The 20549-nt window shown below is 52.9% G+C and overlaps 6 protein-coding genes across 6 annotated transcripts; all 6 read left to right on the forward strand.

Moving 5' to 3' along the window:
• Positions 1 to 419: 419 nt before the first annotated feature.
• Positions 420 to 1347, forward strand: N7459_000691 (uncharacterized protein; the record flags this gene model as incomplete). The annotated part of the gene is made up of 3 exons (XM_056939876.1): positions 420 to 602; positions 663 to 760; positions 822 to 1347. 3 exons carry the CDS (start codon positions 420 to 422, stop codon positions 1345 to 1347), a joined length of 807 nt encoding a protein of 268 aa, XP_056804156.1.
• Positions 1348 to 3085: 1738 nt separating this feature from the next.
• N7459_000692 (uncharacterized protein) lies at positions 3086 to 5639 on the forward strand (the record flags this gene model as incomplete). The annotated part of the gene is made up of 2 exons (XM_056939877.1): positions 3086 to 4448; positions 4510 to 5639. The coding sequence occupies 2 exons, from the start codon at positions 3086 to 3088 to the stop codon at positions 5637 to 5639; spliced, it is 2493 nt and encodes an 830-aa protein (XP_056804157.1).
• A 929-nt stretch (positions 5640 to 6568) lies between these two features.
• sC (sulfate adenylyltransferase) lies at positions 6569 to 8891 on the forward strand (the record flags this gene model as incomplete). The annotated part of the gene is made up of 5 exons (XM_056939878.1): positions 6569 to 6737; positions 6900 to 6927; positions 7021 to 7203; positions 7482 to 7627; positions 7690 to 8891. The coding sequence occupies 5 exons, from the start codon at positions 6569 to 6571 to the stop codon at positions 8889 to 8891; spliced, it is 1728 nt and encodes a 575-aa protein (XP_056804158.1).
• A 485-nt stretch (positions 8892 to 9376) lies between these two features.
• On the forward strand, positions 9377 to 11134 carry N7459_000694 (uncharacterized protein; the record flags this gene model as incomplete). The annotated part of the gene is made up of 1 exon (XM_056939879.1): positions 9377 to 11134. One exon carries the CDS (start codon positions 9377 to 9379, stop codon positions 11132 to 11134), a length of 1758 nt encoding a protein of 585 aa, XP_056804159.1.
• A 1290-nt stretch (positions 11135 to 12424) lies between these two features.
• On the forward strand, positions 12425 to 15808 carry N7459_000695 (putative ubiquitin conjugating enzyme; the record flags this gene model as incomplete). The annotated part of the gene is made up of 2 exons (XM_056939880.1): positions 12425 to 12587; positions 12639 to 15808. The coding sequence occupies 2 exons, from the start codon at positions 12425 to 12427 to the stop codon at positions 15806 to 15808; spliced, it is 3333 nt and encodes a 1110-aa protein (XP_056804160.1).
• A 2252-nt stretch (positions 15809 to 18060) lies between these two features.
• On the forward strand, positions 18061 to 19569 carry N7459_000696 (glycoside hydrolase family 76 protein; the record flags this gene model as incomplete). The annotated part of the gene is made up of 3 exons (XM_056939881.1): positions 18061 to 18148; positions 18211 to 18908; positions 18976 to 19569. 3 exons carry the CDS (start codon positions 18061 to 18063, stop codon positions 19567 to 19569), a joined length of 1380 nt encoding a protein of 459 aa, XP_056804161.1.
• Positions 19570 to 20549: the final 980 nt, after the last annotated feature.

Consider the following 20549-nt stretch of genomic DNA (forward strand, 5'->3'; position numbering starts at 1 on the left):
CAGCGCAATCAAATGTCTGCACTAGGCCTATTCCACCAATGTTCTTTCGATACTGTTGATGTTCCAGGGCCAGACCGCAACGAAGCGTAGTCAACCGTGTGAGCGGAGGTGGCGGTTTGGGTTCCCGGGCTGACAGGGGATGCGATAAAGAAAATGATCAAAGGCGAACTGCACAAGCACGTCAGATCTGAGATGAGATATGATGCAGAGACCCCTTGGTCGACAAACGAGACGGAGTGATGAGAAAGGGAAGGGAAGTGCCAATGCGGGTCAAGCGCAGGGCGGGAAATTCTTTTGCGGTCGGAGACGCCAATGACGGAGTTACCGGGGCCGAGCTCCCACACTCCAGTCCAAGCAACCCCCCAGAACATCACGAACTTGTGTCCTCATTTCTCCTTTGATCGGTGCTGCTTTGCATCATGTCCCAATCTCCCACCTCCCCTGCATCACGACCGAGCTCGGTGGTCGACCTGAAGCCTGCGGGCTCTGAGGAAGCTTCCTCGGGGTTGGCCCAGTCGTTGGACACCCTGCTTGAGCAGTACTTGCATCTGCTCAACAGACAGCAGCACTTGCAGGCCGGTCTTTCCAAGCATATGTCCTCGGTATGGCGCCTGGATTTTCCACACAATCCTGCACAGGTCCTTGCTGATTCGCTTGATTAGGGGTTTTTCGCTCTCGCGCATGCAAACTATACCTGTTCCCCCGGCCGCCGATATGGCTCAGACTACTATGATCAGCGGATGAAAGCGAATTGGAAGATGTATGCATCCATAGGCTGAATCATCAAATCCCCCTGGTGGTTGACATGTCGACATCAACAGCTCAATCAACAATGGACCGGAAAGAGCCGAATACAGGACGTCCTCAGAGGATGGAAGAGGCAGTGCTCACACACGAACTATCACGTATAACGTCTGCCTCGAATCTACCCGCAACAATGACCCAGAAAAGCAAACCAACGGCGCAGATGAGGACAAGGACTCCGAGGACAAGCTCGACTCTGCGGGTTTGCAGACTTGCGAAATATTGCCAAAACAAGCTGCGACTCCTCAACTAGCTACCGGCACAGATGACCCATCTACTCTGGATTCTAACTCTGATGCATCGCCTCGGAAGGTCAAATCCGTGCCCAAGAAATTCCGTTCCAATGATCCCATCCACTGGTACGGGATCCTGGTGCCCCCATCTTTGCGCATCGCGCAGGAATCCTTCAGAGGGGCCATTATGACTGAAGTGCCGGAATTGGCTGAGACGATCGTTGAGATGCGTGTTCTCGAACAACAGATAACCCAATTGCGATCCGAGCTCGACGCGGAGCCCCCCAAAGAAGCTGATGCTACGAGATAGCTCCTTATGAGCCAGCTGAGTCTGGATCTGGTGGTATCTGGAGATGCCGCTGTGAGGTCCATAATTGTGGAATCTGCCAGTGCCTGAAGATACTATATCTCATCAGCTAATTACCTGCGGGCGTGTTTTGAACTGTACAATGCGACCCTGGAGTCCGTCACGAGAGCTAATATGTGCTACCATAATATTGTAGAACATTTATTCCATGGGAGGCTACCTTGACACGGCCCAGTACGAGATCCAAAGGTATTGCTACTCACTACGGCCCGTTTGTCCATGGACGAGGTTACCTAGGTAGTTATCGTTGGTCTAGTCACCAACGACGTCATCTGTATGGGGAACAGCCGCCTCATTCTTCTTCTGATCTGAACACCGCCAAAACGCATACTACGCAAATACTAGTACTCCCATCAGCATTGCAATGCATTTGGAAAACGGCAACCCAAAACATCGCAGTGGATAGCGTCTCACATTGGCCACACCAAGCGAGCTCGCCTCTCAATGTGAGACGTAGCGCCGGAGACTAACTCCTGAAAGCGTCCCCACCCGCACAGGATGAGAGCTGATTCGCTCATAGTCTCGAATTCCCCGAGCTGAAACCACATCCTGAAGGGTACAGACAATACGACGATGATCCTTGGTCGATCAGACTGGCCAATGCCCAGATCGACCGGTGAAGGTGCACTGGAAATCTAGACGCTGGTAGACACCGTTTCCGGGATGACTGTATGTTTGATCCTCTCGGTGGTATAACCTGAGGATCGTCTTTGCTGAAGTAGGTATATATAGGATGCCGGACTGTGAGCTTGGCTCCACTAGGCCGTTATTCCTAGTTTGATGGATCGGAGTACTGTGATTTAATTTTGAATGGCCCTGTTGGCCCTTGCGCGCTTGGAGAAAACGACGAGGGCTGTAATCTTAATCTATTTGATCTAATTAATCGAACTAATCTAACTAATCCCAGCCGAAGGGGTCGGAGGGTCAGACCATCTGCGACCTTCATGCTTTCTCTCCTTTCTTTCCTTTCTTTCCTTTCTTTCCTTTCCCTGTCGCCACTCTCTCCTTTCGTGCTCGAAGAGCTGGAGGCTCTTTCCCTCCCTTTTGTTTGTCGTCTTTGGTGCCCTGCAGTAAGTCGTTTAGAGTTGCTCCAAGTCCTACTCGTCGTTTGTGCTTGAGCTAAAGATGAGTGCACCTTTAGGACCTCCCCCTTTTTGGAGCGTCGCTGGTTTGATACCGGCGATCTCTCCCTTTCGTTCTTTATTCCTGACATCGTTGTCATTGTTCAAGTGTGGTAAGACTCGTCGATTGACCTGGGCCAATAAATTGGCGATCGGTATAGATCCTGACCCTGATGCCCGAACAGAGGCATTGAATGCCCTTTCCAGTCCTTTTGTGATCTATGCTATTGTTTAGATCTGTGCTCACAAGCTCTCTTCATTCAATACTGCTTACAAACATTGGCCAAACTGTTGCGACAGAGTCATTCTGACCGTGTGGACTCTGACGGCCTTATCCTTTCGTTTATTGCACCACGTTCGCTTCCTACTCGATCCGGGCATCGAGCAACTATTCCTCTTCCATTCCATACCATTCTGCAGTCACACGAGCGGGACAACCTGACCCTTGGGATCTTGTTTGAGGCTCATCGAGTCCCTCTTGATGCCCATATATGTCCCCTCGCCGACATACGAGCTCGTTGACAATTTAAATAATTGCCCATTAGCTGCTCCCTGAGTCAATGAGTTCCAAGCCCCCGGGAGCTCCAGGACCGGAGTTGAACTCGTCCAGAGCGGACGTCAGCCGGAAAGGCTCTGTTAAGAGGGCAAGAGAGTTACTGGAGGCTGGAGTGCGTCCAACACCAGCATCACCACCGGCACCAGCCTCCAGACCTCCCCCAGCCAAGAATGTCATTAATCAGACTCAATGGCCACTTCCAGCCTCGGGCCTCCAGCCTCGCCCTCTGAACCCCCATCCTCATCCCCGATTCTTGACACCTCGCGGTCCTCCGCCTCAGAGACCACCACGTCCGAACGCAGTCCCTTCGCAGATCCCTTCGCAGTCTATTTACTCCGTGAGAAGTGACGCCGGCTCAGAAAATGGCCCACCCTATGCCGTACGCTCGGCTCGGTCCTTGCCCCATCCTAAACCAACTCAGCATCCACCACGCCCGTCCACAGATGATGGTTCCTGTGCCAGCCCCACGAGCACCCTTGACAAGACTCCCCGTACATCAGTTTCCACGGATGACTTGCTTCGACAATCAGCCGTTTCTGCATCATCTTCTGTCCCGGATGTACCTCCAATTGCACTGCCAGAGCCTCCCTTACATCCGGCAGATCCTCGATTGCGCACCGCGGGCCTGATTACATCGAGCACGCGACAGACTCGAGCCCGCAGATCGTCGGTCTCTCCGATCCCAGAGGAGCGCGCTGACCCCCGTCAGACCCATGGGACCTTGGCCTCTAGTCGTGTCATTCCCTCTAGCTGGGGATCCGGTCCGGCTGCATCGGAGATCCTGGAAGCGTACCTGGACGACGACTCGGGCGATGACGAGCATCCCCAGTGTACTGCTCAGGAAGAGAATGGCACCCTCGTCCGCAACGCCAGTGTTGGAAAGAGAGGCAAACCAACTGTGCGAACGATTCTCAAGTCCAACCCGACTTCGGAAGTTTCTGCTGCCGATTTTCCAACCTCAACTCCGAGGGTGGCTGTTCCTGCACTGGGGGCCAGTGCCACTCAAACGCAGCACTCGACGAGTACTGCGCGCCGCGCATCTACTTCTACGACATCAAATGAATCTTTTGTGGACCCCGAGAAGCCCCGCTTCGCCAGGCAGGACGAATACATCGATAACGGGGCCCTGGAGAAGGAGTTCGTGATTTTACCCAGGGCTGCTCCCACCATGAGTGACAAGAGACCTGGGGCTCGGAAGCCACCGGCCCTCGATATGAATGCTGTGCGGAATGCAGAAGCCCGCGGTAGTCTCTCAAGCTTGACCGATCTGATACGCCGTGCCACCAAACTCGCATCTAACCTGGACCGCGGAAAGACCGCCAGCAGGGCAGATTTTGCGGGGGTGAGTGGGGACTTTCGAGAGCTAGGTGAGCTCTTCAAGACTATCAACATACATGGCTCATGGATAATCGTACTGACTGATGGTAGGAAAACGGAGCCGCAACTCCGGATCCCTGTCGGATATTCTCGCTTCATTTCCCAACCCGGGCTTGGCCACACCGGAAACTCGTGGCTCGTGGCCCGTTTTCTTCGGACGCTCCGGTCTACGCAATGTTGAGCCTCTTCATTCTGACGAAGATGGCCCAGGCGCCAAGAGACGCCAACAAAAATGCTGCGGAATGCCGCGAAAATGGTTTCTTCTTCTTTGCATCCTGATCTTCATCGTCGTTGTTCTTGCCATTCTTCTCCCAGTCTTGCTGGTTGCCGTCCCCCACGAGAAGGCCAGTCATTCGTCCTGCGCCACAACGAATCCTTGCCATAATGGAGGCGTCAGCGTGTCCGGTGGCTCCGAGTGCTCGTGCGTGTGCTCCAACGGGTACACCGGCTCTCAGTGCACCATTGCCGGGGACGGCAGCTGCGTGACGTCGCAGGTCGACAATGGTACCATCACCAAAGAGGCGACAATGGGCAGCTCCCTGCCGACGCTGTTTGACAGATCGCAGCAGAAGTTCGGGATTGATCTTGATCCAGTCACGATTATGGCCCTGTTCAGTATGAACAACGTTTCATGCAAGACCGAAAACGCATTGGTCTCTTTTGATGTTGACACCACCAACAGCAGCAGCAATTCGCGCCGCTCTGTCGAGCTGTCCTTGCCCGAGCCTATCACTGAAGCCGATGAGCATTCATCATCGCATTCCCTTGAACTGACAGCCCCAAGCCCGATTGTTGCAGCTCGATCTTTGGCCACCAACGGCAATCTCGACGACAATACTGCCTCAAGTTCCGGTACATCCTCCGCCGACACTGCATCAAGCAAGCCCGATCCCGCGAGCACGATCGGTGCAAAGAGAGCGGTTTCCCCGACTGCGTCGCGAGGGCGGACTGTCAGATCGACAACTGAGGTCCCGGCTGAGGTGGTGGAATTCTCGCAGGTGGCGGTGCTGTACATGCTGCAGAAAACGGGCTCACTCACCTCGGCCATGGAGTCCGAGTCGAAGATTGACTCGTACTTGACAAAGAGTTATTCTAGTGCGAGTCACCCGTCCCTGGAGGTAGGGATCTTTGATGTGGATTTTGAAAATAAGAGCATCTCGGTGAACGACAGCACAAGCTGAGAGTTTATCGATGTGCAGCGGTTGTACTAGTATCACTTTGTACCGATAATGCAACGCTTATTGGGCAATGGGATTCTCGGGCAAAGTAGTCCACAGTAGTGCCTAGTAGTGGGTTGACACTTGAACTTTTGGTCCTGAGAGACCCGGCCACTTTATCCCGATGCCAAGCCCGGATTCGATCACGTCATTCGCCGTGGAGGTTGCGTGCTGGGACCACGTGACATGCATTTCGGAAAGCTCTGGACTTACCTAATGTAGGTATGTACACCCGTGGACGCGCGTATACAATCCGGAGGAAGAGGTGACGCCGCCTGGGACCGTGCAGTGACAGGAATTAGTAGAGATATTAGTGAGTTGGCTATATAGAGATCGCTTGACGTCGTAAATGCCGCCCCCTGAAAATCACAGGTTCCCGCCGTAAACGAGTACGGACCGAGTCTCGGGAAGTCGGAGACAATTCGTTCTCACTGCTACAGTACAACGACTCGGAAATTGAACCAAGTTCGGGAGGGCCGTGTGGGTAGAGGGTAACCATGGGAATGAACGCGAGCGCAAGAAAGGCAGGGAGAAGGCAGAGGTCAAAAGCAAAGATGCCATCCGGAACGAAAATAAAACAGGTCTCTTCCCCGGCGCGCTGGAGCCAAGACCGGCTCCACCGTTGACGACTGATTGTCACGCCTCCTGCCTGCCGTGGGAGTTGAGAATGGAGGTCGAGACGTGGCCGGCGTGTCCTCCTATACATGTACACTGCTTCCCGTGATAAGGTCCGCGTAATACTATTTCCTCGACTCTCCTCCACTTTTTTCCCCTTCCATCTTCTTGTGCCTCCCCCCCTCCAAAATCTTATCTCTTTCTCTTTCTCTCTGTACAGTATCGTCCTCGGGCATTTCCCACACCAGTTACTCTTTTGTGATCCTTATATACACACAATGGCCAACGCTCCCCACGGTGGTGTCCTCAAGGATCTGCTCGCCCGCGATGCTCCTCGCCAGGAGCAGCTTGCAGTGGAGGCCGAGACTCTCCCCGCCGTCGTGCTCACTGAGCGACAGTTGTGCGACCTCGAATTGATCATGAACGGTGGTTTCTCTCCCCTGGAAGGTAAGTCTACTTGACTCAATTTTAACCCGCATCTCTTCTCTCTTCCCTCGCAAGCTACGCCGTCGCCAGTGATGGAGAGAGGCGAGAAGGGAGGGGTATTTTTTTTTGCCGGGGCGGAGATTGCGCAGAGCGGTAATTGCTAACGCCGATCTCGCTGCACAGGATTCATGAACCAGGCCGACTATGACCGGTATGTACCGCCGATGATGCGATTGGAATGGCGGCTGCCTTTCCGCTGTTCCAGGAAGAGAGACACAGGACTGATGGTGTGATATGTGCATAGCGTCTGCGAGGACTGCCGCCTTGCCGATGGCAACGTCTTTTCCATGCCCATTACCCTCGACGTCTCCCAACAGGTTATCAACGAGAACAAATTGAAGGCGGGCGCTCGAATCACACTCCGTGACTTCCGTGATGACCGTAACCTGGCCATTCTGACAATTGACGATATCTACCGTCCCGACAAGTGAGTGTCCCGTTTTGCTTAATGATGTGTGCTTTCCGATTTTCTGGCGTTGCAAGTGCGGGTCGTATAGTGGCAATCTTAGTGGCCTCTCCATCTCCGCCCCGGTTTTTTTTTTTTTCTTCTTGACGAAAGAACAAAAAGAGGACCCGCTGCTGCCTTTGCCTTGGTCGTCCGCTGGCGCCTGTGCCATTGGCTCATTCCATGACTCTTGCGCATGAAACGGACCGGGCGTCCCTCCTGCTTTGTATGAGACTGCGCTAACTTCGCTTTGATTTTAGGGAGAAGGAGGGGAAGCTGGTCTTTGGCGGTGACCCCGAGCACCCGGCCATCGTCTATTTGAATCAGACCATCCAGGAGTTCTACATTGGTGGCAAGATCGAGGCCGTCAACAAGCTGAACCACTATGACTATGTCGCTCTGCGCTGTGTGTGCTCCCAATTGAGCTCCGTTTGCCTCGTGCTCCCAGCTAATACGCAACTCAAATAGACACCCCCGCTGAATTGCGTGTTCACTTTGACAAGCTGGGCTGGTCCCGCGTTGTTGCTTTCCAGACTCGCAACCCCATGCACCGTGCTCACCGTGAACTGACTGTGCGCGCTGCTCGATCTCGCCAGGCTAATGTTTTGATCCACCCTGTCGTCGGTTTGACCAAGCCCGGTGACATCGACCATTTCACCCGTGTGCGTGCCTACCAGGCTCTCCTTCCCCGTTACCCCAACGGCATGGCCGTCTTGGGTCTTCTGGGTCTGGCCATGCGTATGGGTGGTCCCCGCGAGGCCATCTGGCACGCCATCATCCGTAAGAACCACGGTGCAACTCACTTCATTGTCGGCCGTGACCACGCCGGTCCAGGTAAGAACTCCAAGGGTGTGGACTTCTATGGCCCATACGATGCCCAGCATGCCGTTGAGAAATACAAGTCGGAACTGGGTATCGAGGTTGTCGAGTTCCAGATGGTTACCTACCTGCCCGACACCGACGAGTACCGCCCTGTCGACCAGGTTCCCCAGGGGGTTAAGACTCTTAACATCTCGGGTACTGAGCTTCGCCGCCGCCTGCGAACCGGCGCTCACATCCCCGAGTGGTTCTCCTACCCCGAGGTTGTCAAGATCTTGCGCGAGTCCAATCCTCCCCGCGCCTCTCAGGGTTTCACCATCTTCCTGACAGGTTATATGAACTCTGGCAAGGACGCTATTGCCCGTGCCTTGCAGGTGACCTTGAACCAGCAGGGTGGCCGTTCTGTGTCTCTCCTTCTGGGTGACACCGTCCGCCATGAGCTGTCTTCCGAGCTCGGCTTTACTCGCGAGGACCGTCACACCAACATTCAGCGCATTGCCTTCGTTGCCTCGGAGCTGACCCGCTCCGGTGCCGCCGTTATCGCTGCCCCCATCGCTCCTTACGAGCAATCGCGGAAGTACGCCCGTGACGCCGTGTCCCAGGCCGGTTCCTTCTTCCTGGTCCACGTCGCCACTCCCCTCGAGTACTGTGAGCGCACCGACAAGCGCGGTATCTATGAGCGTGCTCGCCGCGGCGAGATCAAGGGTTTCACCGGTGTCGATGATCCCTACGAGACTCCCGAGAAGGCCGACCTTGTCGTCGACACCTCCAAGCAATCAGTTCGCAGCATTGTGCACGAAATCATCCTCGTGCTCGAGAGCGAGGGCTTCTTTGAGCGCAACAGCCAGTAGATCTGCTATTTTCATCACCACCTTTAACCTGGTTGGAAGCTTGTTTGGCTTTTGGAGCTATCATGCCCATAGAGATATGTACTCGCTTTTTAATTTCGATCGGATTCCCCTAAATTAGATTCAAAAGAATCGATCTCTTGTTTGCAATAATCTAGAGACTTGTTATCGAGACTATTAAGCTTGGAAAAACTATCTAGGGATGTCCAAGATTTACAAGGCTATCAGGCTGAACTAAGTTACACGATATCCGCATAACCAGTACCGAGAACTTTAGTCATTATGAGGCGCCCGAATTAATTACTCAAGGCTGTAGAATGCCATGGCAAACCATTATAACCTTGGAATGGGGCTGCCCGGCAAGTCCATAAATGACTAAGCGCCAGTTGAAGCACCCACGTGATATAAAATCCGATGCAAACACTACAAATCTCGTTCAAGAGAAATAGCCTTCGCCGGCAGAACTCTTGGTATCCAGTACACTCACCATGTTGCCTCCACGAAACACGCTCGGTCGAATATCAGTTCTTACTCTATCTGTGCACTTTCCACGTGCCGTGGGTCCAAGCATTCATCCGCGACTTTTCTCCCACCGCGCCAAACTTCTCATCTCTCCCCCACCGGGCCGGCCTCAAATACCATTCCTATCACCACTATCACCGACTCGTCCTCTCCCTCCGCTATCAATTCACCTCCGCCAACACTTTGCACGACTGATCTCCACTGAAAGCCGTGATCACTTCAAGCGGCGCATCTCCCGTGGTCTCAAGATCGGCTTGACTTTCTATGCCATCCTCGTCCTGTTCCAAATAATCAAGCTCGGCGTATACCAAGAAGACATTGAGCATCAATGGCCCACGCCACCAGAATGGAGTTGGAAAAGTCGATGGTGTCTGCGGTCGGCGCAGGCACTCCAGAACCCTGAGCACATCGGCAAGCTAATGACCAATTGGCCCATGGTTGCCGGATACCTGCGTGAGCTGTTGGAGCGTCTGGAGAATACACGAGGCGAAGGACAGGGACTGGTGGAACAAGACGAGGGTGGATTTTTGGTCGAAGGTATCGGCCACACTGGTCTCGATATCTCAGCTAAGAGCGAGCCCTGGTGCCGTGGGTACTTCCAGGCTCTTATGGGCTCTGCAAAGGCTGCAGAGAACCTGGAAGGCTGGTTGACTGATCGCAAGCAACGCATCTCGGCACCGGCCGAATATGTGGTTGGGCCATCGAATCCCCGGCCTAAACCCATGCCCGCCGGGCAAAAGAAGGTACCACAAGAAGAAGACTCCGAGCCGGCCTCCCCACCTCCAGAGACTTTCTATATGAAAATTTTGACCACCAAAGGCTTTAATACGAAGCAAAGATTGGACGCTGCGCTTGCTTATGCCGACTGGCTCGATTTCAAGGGCTTGGGTCACACGGCTGGCGACATGTATTCATGGGCGCTGGATATTGCCACTTCCGGGCTGCAAAGTGACGCCAGCAAGATTGTGGATCTGCAGACTGGGATTCTCAAGAACAGTGGCACGGAGCTACCGTCGGAGAATCTTCTTCGTGTCTCGACTGCACTTGCCGTTCACAATGCACGCCAGGGCAATCTCCCTATCGCGCTCTCCCTTTTCACTTCGGTCTTGAAGGCCCGCCGCAGCCTCCCTCTTCCACCCGATTCCAACCCCCGTTCTTTGCCCGCTCTACCAAAACCAACCAATGACCCTTTCGCCACACTCTTCAATTCCCTGAAAACCATGCTTATCCCGGTCGAATATCCAGAGGCTCCCCCATCCGGTGACAGCCCACCTCCTCGCACAGCCAGTTCCCCGTGCGACGAAGCTGGTTTAATGACTTACATCGGTGAGATTCTCTATGCCTCTTCACATCGCGAAGACGGCCTTGCCTGGACCCGCGACGCAGTCGAGATGGCCGAGTCCACCATGCTGGATCTGAGTGACTCCAGAGACCGTAATGCCCGCACAGGCTGCGCGCAATGCCTGAAGGTCGGTCTGGAGAACTGGAAGACCATGGTGTCTTCGCTCGTTGCCCGTGCGCAGAAGGAAGAATCGGAGAGTATCGAAGCGGCCAAGAGTGCCTGGTATGGTGGTGAGCGTCGTGCGCAGGCTAAGACCCAGGAGCTGCGTCGTTGGCAGGCAGAAGAGGCTATTTTGGAGGATCGGATTCGCAGGCTTTTCCCACTTTTGGAGGGAGAGTCTGGTCTGGACACGCTGTCTCCGAACAGCTCCTTGTTTGTTTAAGATATTGCATATCTCTTGATCTCCGGCGAGAGTTTCTGGGCGAGGAGTTTGGTGTTTGAACTCCCAATAGGGATCCGTGTAATCGGGGTTCTGTCTGTGTACATAGCATATACCGGTCCATTCTCTCAATTTGTATCAACAACTACCCATGATGATCATAATAGCTGCACTCGAGGGGAAGGACACTATACATTTGATGGTTGCCAAACGGTCCTATTCCGTTCTAGTCTATACATTCCCCTGTGCGTTTCAGGTCGTCTGCTGGCATGTCTAGACCTGTGACCATTGACCGATTAAAAAAGAAGACGACAGTGACCAAAGCTTTGCCAATGGCGCATAGCATAAGACGGCATGATGAGCTGACCTCCCGCTGCGCAAACGCATCAACAAAGCACCCGGCGCACAGCATGAAGAGAAACAGGACTGCGATTCATGTGCCTTGCCTTCCCTAGCCGAGGATCCACCACTACATCCACAAAGGCAGCAGTGGCCATGACAGTCGTGGTTTCCGTCGTCCTCAAGGATCGACTCATAGCCACCTGGCCGCCGGACGAAGGAGATGCGAATTCTGAGTGTCAGCATACAGAGCGATGGACCACGAGGGGGAGCAAGCCAAGACCTGGAGTATGCGCCAGCCGGCATTATCGATACCTCGATTATATCGGTGGATGAGGCGGACTGCAAGATCGATCCACGTACTTTCATGGGCTTCTTGTCTGTTCGCCTTGGCTCGTTGGAAGAAATGTGCTCCAAGGCCGAGTCAGACAGACAGGCGAAGGTGTGCTGTCAGGTGTGCTGTCCTCCTGCTCGATTATCATGCGAGAAAAAGCTCGAGGTGCGTGAATGAGGTCGAGATATTACCTGCGCCGAGGCACTTGAATCATATCAAGGCTCATAAGAACATGTAAGCCAAGTTCCCATGGGAACCTATCGAACCGCGGATCTCACTCGATTCAAACCAGTGGATCGATCGACTCTGACTTGGTTGAATAGCGGAAGAATCGAGCGGCCATTATGACGAGTTCGTGGCAGGCAGACGTTGTGTACATTCTACCGGACAGTTACTCTAGAGAGCAAGTCCATGTGAAACGAGAGGGTGAGAGAGTACTACGCGTGAAGATAAACAAACGCTGCATCCCGTCAAACTTTCATCTTCCAGTATCCCATATCTCACATCTCACATCGCACGCCTCATCTTTCCTCTCCTCAACCCTCTTCTCCTAACCCCCTTCCACTTTTTGCCCGCCAACACCTGCTTTATCGCACCAGCTCTGGCTGACCCTGTTCACCATGCCTACCAAGGACTTCCACAGAGACGTTTGCGAAGCAGCAACCCCGGGCCGATACTTACACCTGCGCAATATCAAGTCTGGCGAATATGATGGGTCGATTTCCTTCACCTTTAGGGCACCCGAGGAAGGTGTCTCCATTGACTTTCAAGCCATCGTATCAGGTACGCAGGCCCCCAGCCTTCGGTAGAGTCTCATTTTCTAATCTTGCGCAGATGCCCACGACTACCCGCAAACCCACAACTTCTTCGTTTTTTCCACGACCGAGAATGTTGCGACTTCGGTGGCGAACGCCCTGGAAGCTGCTCAGCCTCTTTTTACGGGCATCGACATCCATGACGTCTTGACCAGCGTCGACCGCATCGTGTCCGATGCCGTTCAAGCAGACGGGGACCAACAGGATGATCGTGACGTTGACACCAGTGATCAGGATATGATTGATATGGACGATGTATCTGACTGGGACGCCGAAGAATCCTTATACCCCGAGCCTTCTAGATTGTCCAACGTCCGTGAAAAGATTCGTCGTGATCTTCGCGTTGTCAAGAACGCCGGTTTTAAAATCGGCTTTCTGGGAGATGTGACGGGATCCCTGATTGTGTCAGTATCTTGCCGCATCGGCCGCCTCGGCTTATCAGAGGAAGCCATGCACGCGTGGAATGTACGTTCCTCTGAATACCTGGTTCTGCTGATTCGCTACCCAGGAGGGTACCAAGACCTACAAGAGATCCTCAAAGGGGGTGAGAATACCATTCAGATGCGGATTGGTCTTTGTGATTCGTACAAACCATCCCCAAGGAACGCTATGTATGCCTTCCAAGGGCTTTTACCCACTCCGAAGAAGGATCCCACTTCCTCCGATCATTCGGATTCCCCTGACGAGGGCCTGGATATCAGCCTCAGAGAACTATTTATCGGAGGCCCGATCAATACTCTTTTAAATGAACGACTTTTGGGGATCACGAAGCTCCGAATAAAGCACGCCCTATCATGGACAGGAGCCGAGCTGTTGTTCCACGCCTTCCAAGGAAAGGCTCTTACTGAAGATGACGCCAATGTTCAGGAGTATGAGCAACCAGACAGCTGGAGTACGTCTCCCCCGGAGGTTCTTGTCTCGGATCATCTGGCTGAGATGGGCCTTGCTCCATCAAAAGTCTCATTTCCTCTCCTGAGTCTGCAATTCGCGCTCCGCCATTTCGTCAGATGCCCTGAATTCTGCCTTGTCTGTCATTGTAAGACAGACGACAGCTTCGAAGCTCTGAAGCCTTATGTCTGTTCCAATGGGTTGTGCCTTTACCAGTATATCACATTCGGTATGGGTCCCAGTCTGGAATACGAAATTCGATCCCAGCCGCTCGTGGTCGACATGCTCATATCGTTGGCATATAGCCGAGCCAAGAGTGGCTATCTTGCTGACTTTCCTACCGGACTGGGACTTCAGGTTCCCGATGTAAGCATTGCTGGTCCATCGGCCACCGTAAACATTCCGGTGACGTGCGCTCCTTTGAAGACCCACACTGCAACATTCAACGCGCAGAAGATGTCACTTTCAGACGACAAACTTGCAAGGCTGTCGGTCAATGATTGGATAGTGATCCTCGATCCTGTCCAACCCCTAGTTATGCAGTACCGAGACTCATGGCACTGTCATGTTCAGGAGGTAGGCGAATCATCCCAACATGTCAATCTCTCCCTTCCGATATGCCGCGCAAGGAAAATTGAAGTCTCTGCTCTCCTAAGAGAGTTCCCTACTCCCAGAAAAGTGCGTTACGTCGTCTACAACGCAAACTTTGACGACTTGACGCCTACGATGAAACAGACGAGCATAGTCATGCTACTCGACACGCTTCCAAGCGTAGATACACTCACTGAATTCCTGAGTCATTCCAAATCGGAGAAACCTCTATCATCACTGCGGGATTGCGTATCTCCAGCTGCATTGGATTTGTTGCGATGGATTGTCGCTTCAAATCGATCCTGCATTCTACAAGACAGCAATGGCCCGGAACATCAAGTGAGCGGCATGAAGGGCTATGTCCAGTTTCGGCTCGTCCAAGGAGCTCCAGACAAGGAGCAGCGCTTCGTTCAAGCTGTGAGGTCGAACTCATTAGCCATCAATCCAGATCACCCGACGATCTTCGCATGGCACGGTAGCGCCATTCATAATTGGCATAGCATCCTGCGGGAAGGGCTCCATTTCAAAAATATCATCAATGGTCGTGCTTGTGGACATGGTGTTTACATGTCAAGCCATTTCCAAACGTCCCAAGGATTTTGTCACAGCTATTCCGAGGTAGACTGGCCACAGAGCAAATTGCAGATGCACTCCATGCTGTCGCTGAATGAAGTGGTAAATCACACCAAGGAGTTCGTATGTGCCAAGCCACACTACGTTGTTCAGCATTTGGATTGGATCCAGCCTCGGTATCTTTTCGTTGGCAGCAAGGCTAGTTGGATTACACCGTCCACGGACGAGAAGCAGCAATCCCCGAATGTCATCTACAAACAGGACCTCCGGCATCAAGCCATGGGACCAACGAACAAACCCATCCAAATCCCCATTTCAGCAATCAACAGCCGTCGACGACATAATGTGGCTCAAGTCACATCGAAAACTTGCAGAGAGACAGAATTTCTGGAGTCGAAGGACATTGAGTTTGATGACTGCGAGAGCATCTCCACAATGATGGAAGACATCAACGTTCTTCTATCGGATTGCGAGCCTGAAGATCTAACAAAGAAGACCCCTCTAATGTCTACATCCGAAACAGATTTTGTCCCAGGAACTCTCAAGGGACAGTCACTGCCTCTCATGGCACCGCCTCGATATGCGACAACAATGGCAACGAAAATACTGCAGTCTCATCTTCAGGCCACAATCAAAGTCCAAGAAAGGGAAAAACTCCACGAACTCGGATGGTACGTGGACCCTAACCTCATCACGACGGTCTACCAGTGGATCGTAGAATTGCATACTTTCGACCCGGCTCTGCCGCTAGCCAAAGATCTCAAGGCAGCTAATCTCCAGAGTGTTGTGCTGGAGCTTCGATTTCCTCCCCAATTTCCCATGAACCCGCCCTTCGTTCGGGTTATTCGTCCGCGGTTCCTGGAATTTGCCGCCGGTGGCGGTGGACACGTTACAGCTGGCGGGGCAATGTGCATGGAACTATTGACAAGCTCGGGTTGGTCGCCTGTCACCTCAATCGAAAGTGTGTTGTTGCAAGTTCGGATGGCAATGAGCAACACTGAGCCGCGGCCTGGGCGCCTGGCAAGGGGATCTCACCAACAAGACTACTCAGTCAGCGAGGCTATTTGGGCATTCAAGCGGGCTTGCTTGAATCATGGGTGGGATATTCCAAGTGATATGGAGCTCATTTCCTGGTAGTTCGCTCTGTGTTTCTTTTTTTCTCTCTCTCTCTCTTTTTCCCGATTTGATATTCGCGGCACTTTGCACGGCGGGAGGAAATATTAGTCTTGTGCTTCCATCCCTGATCAATCTATGTAGATAGTTGCTTCATAATCATGATTCTACGCAGACAGCCAGAAAACACTAACATATCAACAGCCGAAGGGGACCCTGGGCTTCGGTTAATATGGACACGCCATTGGACAGTAGCTTAATGGGTAGCCACTCCGAGGGTCTTTCGCCAAGGTCTGAGATCGGGCCGGGTGTGACAGTCGCGTGACAGTCGCCCTTAGCCGCAGGTCTTCCGCCAATAGGATATGTGGGCCTCCTTGTACATACCCCCATCCCATCTTGTATTTTCAAGTTGCCAGGCTGAAGGATTTATAAAACTGTTGGGTACCACACGAGAGAGGAAGATGAGATTCAAGATTTTACTACAGATTAGATTGTCTCCGTGTATTTTCGGAGTTGCTTGCAAGATGTTGCCGGTCCCATGCTCGAAGCAACCGCCGGGATCATGAGTAGCGTGGGCGCTTAACATGGTTTCGCGATCTTTTTTTATCTCCCATCTGGTTTCAAAGTTTCAAACCCTGGCATTTCAAAGCAGACGTGAGAAGCCTCCTTTAAATACCTTCTTTTACAACTCCCGTCTCTAGGACTCGAATCATATTTTCCTTCCTTATAGTCATCATTGTCGAACCCCGATCCGATGCATCCACTCGCTCCACAGAATCGGAGGCCCCAGTCCCATTTATCTGCATTTATTATCTTCATCCTAATATCAACATGCCGCGCGCAATGCTACTACCCAAACGGCAAAACCGATAGCCGATTTAGACAGTGTCCTGGCAGCCTGTCGTGTTGTTACGAAGGCGAGGCCTGTCTCTCGAATGGACTTTGCTTCACCGGGGAATTCGGGATACTTTACCGCGGGCTTTGTGCTGATACATCATGGCCTATTGCAGACTGCCCAAGAGCGTGTTATACTGGTAAGTAGCCCCAGAGATGTGATTCTCGGACAAGCTTACGAGATTTTGTGCACTATCCAGAGATCCCAGATGGCTGGGCAAACATGCACCAATGTACCACTTCGATTACGAATTACACATGCAGCCATGATGTTGCCACCGGCACTGCCTGCCAACCTGACAGTGCAAAGGGCACATATGAGTATACGGCTTCCAATGTGACGGCGGCCCAGATTGGTAGATCGATCACAACTGCGACTACAAACTCGACAAACACTACTACCTCGAGTAATTCGACCACGTTGCTGCACACGGTCTCCACGGTCACTCAGACTGCTACATGCTCTGCCATCCCTTCATCCAATCATTCTGAGCTCATCGCGCTTGGGGCTGGATTAGGTGCTGGGCTGGGCGTGCCTCTCTTGATATCGACGGCGCTGGTGATATACTGTGGTGGCTCAAGGCGACGGCAAGAGCGGCAACATCATCAACAACAGCAACATCAAGCTCTTTCACAAAGCACAGTGGCCCCTCGCCGGTGGACAGGGACTCCTTGGTATCCCGCAGAATTGCGCGATCCAATGCCCCAGCAGACAGAAATGATGGGTTCATCAAAAGGCCGCTCCGAATTGATGTGAACTTGGAATTCAGTTCTCAGCCCCCCCCCCCCCTTCGCTTATCGTGGAGTTTCCCATGGGGAGAATAAGGGTCTAACATTCAATGGTCTCTCCGAAGATCATGTTGCAGATACCCAAAATAATAATATATATATGCTCGTCATCCTTAATCTGCCCCGCTCCAAATACGTCGACGAAACGGAGATCCGTCCACTTGTCTCTCCGAGATGAGCGGCCCCAATCCTTCCAGGGTTCAGAGTTTCGTCATACTGTAGCGACAGTACATAGTTACGCATGACCTTTCCGATGATATCTTTTCCTTTTCACTGATCTTGGGCCATCCCCCATTGAATTCCAGGATCGGCCTCTCGACAGATGTGAGAAAGGGGAAAGCGAACAGAGCCTCACGTTGGGCCGTATGGACGGAATTACCGTATGATCCACGGTTAGAGGCGTACTCGATGCGTATCCGTACCGTATGGATGCTCGCCCACTGCAATTTGATTGGGCTACAGCGGTGGTGAGCTAGTCATGGCCATTCCTCTGGTGCCTTCCTGGTCGCTTAAGAGCGTCGCATCGCCCACTTCCTTGCCGGGGGCCGTGGCAAGCAGTTTTCCTTTCGGAGTCGCCTGTTGTTAGAGCTCCGATGGTTGGAGGGAATTGGAAAGCCGCAGCGGCTGTCACCCTCGTGGTAGGCGCTGCATCTGCTATCGATCTCGACATTACCGACGAGCGTGGGTGTCCAGCGAACATCCCCCCGAGCGATCACCGCGAAACACCAACTGACCTCCCACAGAGTCTCTTAAAAATGCCGCCGCAACTGCCGCGTTCAATACCATGTCGAACTACACAGCCAACCAAACGGGCCAAGCGCCCGGCGCGTTGCCTTCGATCTGGTGGGAAGGTGGTGCTTTGTTCGACATCCTGATCCAATATTGGGCGTGGACCGGCGATGCCTCGAACAACCCGGCTGTGAGCCAGGGCATGTACTGGCAACGTGGCAGCGGGGACGATTACATGCCCAGAAATTATAGCTCCTACCTCGGAAACGATGACCAAGTGACTTGGGGTCTTGCCGCTATGACTGCCGCCGAGATGGGATTCCCCCAGCAGGACTCGATGCCATCATGGCTTACTCTAGCTGAGAATGTCTTCAATGCGATGTCCGCTCGCTGGGATGATCGTCACTGCGGGGGTGGCCTGCGCTGGCAAATCTGGCCCTACCAGGCAGGATATACAAACAAGAATGCGCTGACCAACGGCGGCTTTTTTGAGCTCGCGGCGCGTCTGGCCCGATATACCAACAACGAGACATACTCGAGTTGGGCCGAGAAAACCTGGAACTGGAGTACCAATGTCTCGCTGATCAACACCGACCGTTGGACAGTTGCCGACTCGACCAGCGTTTCCGACAATTGCGCAAACCTGGGCTACCTCCAGTGGTCCTTGAATTACGGCGCATATATCACCGGCGCCGCATACATGTACAACTTGGTAAGCGGTCAATCTTGCTTCAAGGGGGGTGAAAAATCTAGGCGTCATTGCTGACCAGAAACCACAGACCGACGGCAAGACCTCCATGTGGAAGTCTGGCCTCGACGGGCTGCTGAACACCTCCTTTACCAACTTCTTTCCCGAGAAATACGGCGGCAAAATCATGTCCGAAGTCACATGCGAATCGCAAGACCTTTGCAACAGAAATGAAGAGTTGTTCAAGGGTCTCTTTGCTCAGGATCTCTCTTTCGTTACCTTGCTGGCGCCGCACACGGCCTCCGACATCTTGCCACGCCTGCAGGACTCTGCCATCGGCGCCGCCAAGCAGTGCTCTGGCGGTACGAACAACACCCTCTGTGGCCTTCACTGGTATAAAGACACATGGGATGGTACTTCCAGTCGGGAAGAACAGTTGATCGCCACCAGCCTCTTCACCGCAAACCTAGTCACATTTGACCACAAGGCTCTCCAAACCCAGTCCAGCCTTGCTAATACTACCACCTCGAGCACTGCCGGTGGGTCTCAGACGAAGACGAGCTCGAGTGCATCCGGGACGAGTTCGAGCGCTTCGGGAACCAGCAGCAATGCCGCTGTTCGGTTGTCTAGTAGCCTCTTCGTCCTAGCTGCAGTTATAAGCGTCGGTGTTTTTGTCATCGCATAACCCGACTCAGAGGAAGAGGTGGCTCCCTTCTTTTCTTGTCTTTTCTTTCTTATCTTCAAGTCTGTATTACTAGAAGCAAATTCCGGACAACGGCCTTTATCTCCAATTTTGGCCCGATCAAGTCTTACCTACATAGTGGAGGCCGTCACTCAGATAAGTTATACAGGTTGCATGAAGGCGGCCTTGATTCGGGCGCAATCTTGCCAGATATTGACATATGAAACAATCTGACTAGAAGGCGATGTAAGAGATCAGTGACACGTCTGCTACTTTTTTGTTCTCTGTGGCAACTTCGACGGCACGAGGGGAATCTCTCCCGGTCCGGGTATGGTGCTGGGGCTGTTTCGATCAATAACGCCTTTCGACAAGCTCCTACTTGGACGGTTATTGTCCGAGAGCACGGGTCAGGGAGGTTTCTAGAAGAGCCGATCACTGCTATCGTATCCTGCAGGCTGATTTTATCTGGGTGATGAGAATAACAGCCTGGGGCAGGAACGGGTTAGTTCTCGAGCATTGCTGGACACTACTTGCCACATCCCTCTTCCACATCACTACGTTCTTTCATCCTCCGTTGTCCGAACCGCCTGATATGCAAAGACATCCCCTGGTGAACGATCTCGGTGGGTCTTGTCTCAGCATTTATTTCCCCAGTCTTCCGGCCTGAAAATTATCTTTTACATAGGGGGATTTGCTGAGATTTGGGCAGAGATAAGTCCTCAATGGTCCACAGCTCCACATCGACCCATTCTCCCCGTTTGAAGATAGGAGCAGCCTCCTTTTCAGACGATCGGTGGCGAACAAGCCATGACCACAACTCCATCGCGTCAACACGAGCTATTTTCCTCGCCTGGGGGGATTCGGTCAGGTCGATTTTACCCCACGTTGTCTCCAAGATATCTCCATGATGGTCGTCTCGTGTCGCCCGCCGTCCATGTGCAGCCAATCACGCAGGTAGGTTGGGATAAGCTCTGGAGCGGCGG

This window comes from Penicillium hispanicum (genome assembly GCF_028827665.1).
Source record: "Penicillium hispanicum strain IBT 35686 chromosome Unknown utg000001l_segment0_segment0, whole genome shotgun sequence".
In the NCBI taxonomy this organism is placed as follows: domain Eukaryota; kingdom Fungi; phylum Ascomycota; class Eurotiomycetes; order Eurotiales; family Aspergillaceae; genus Penicillium; species Penicillium hispanicum.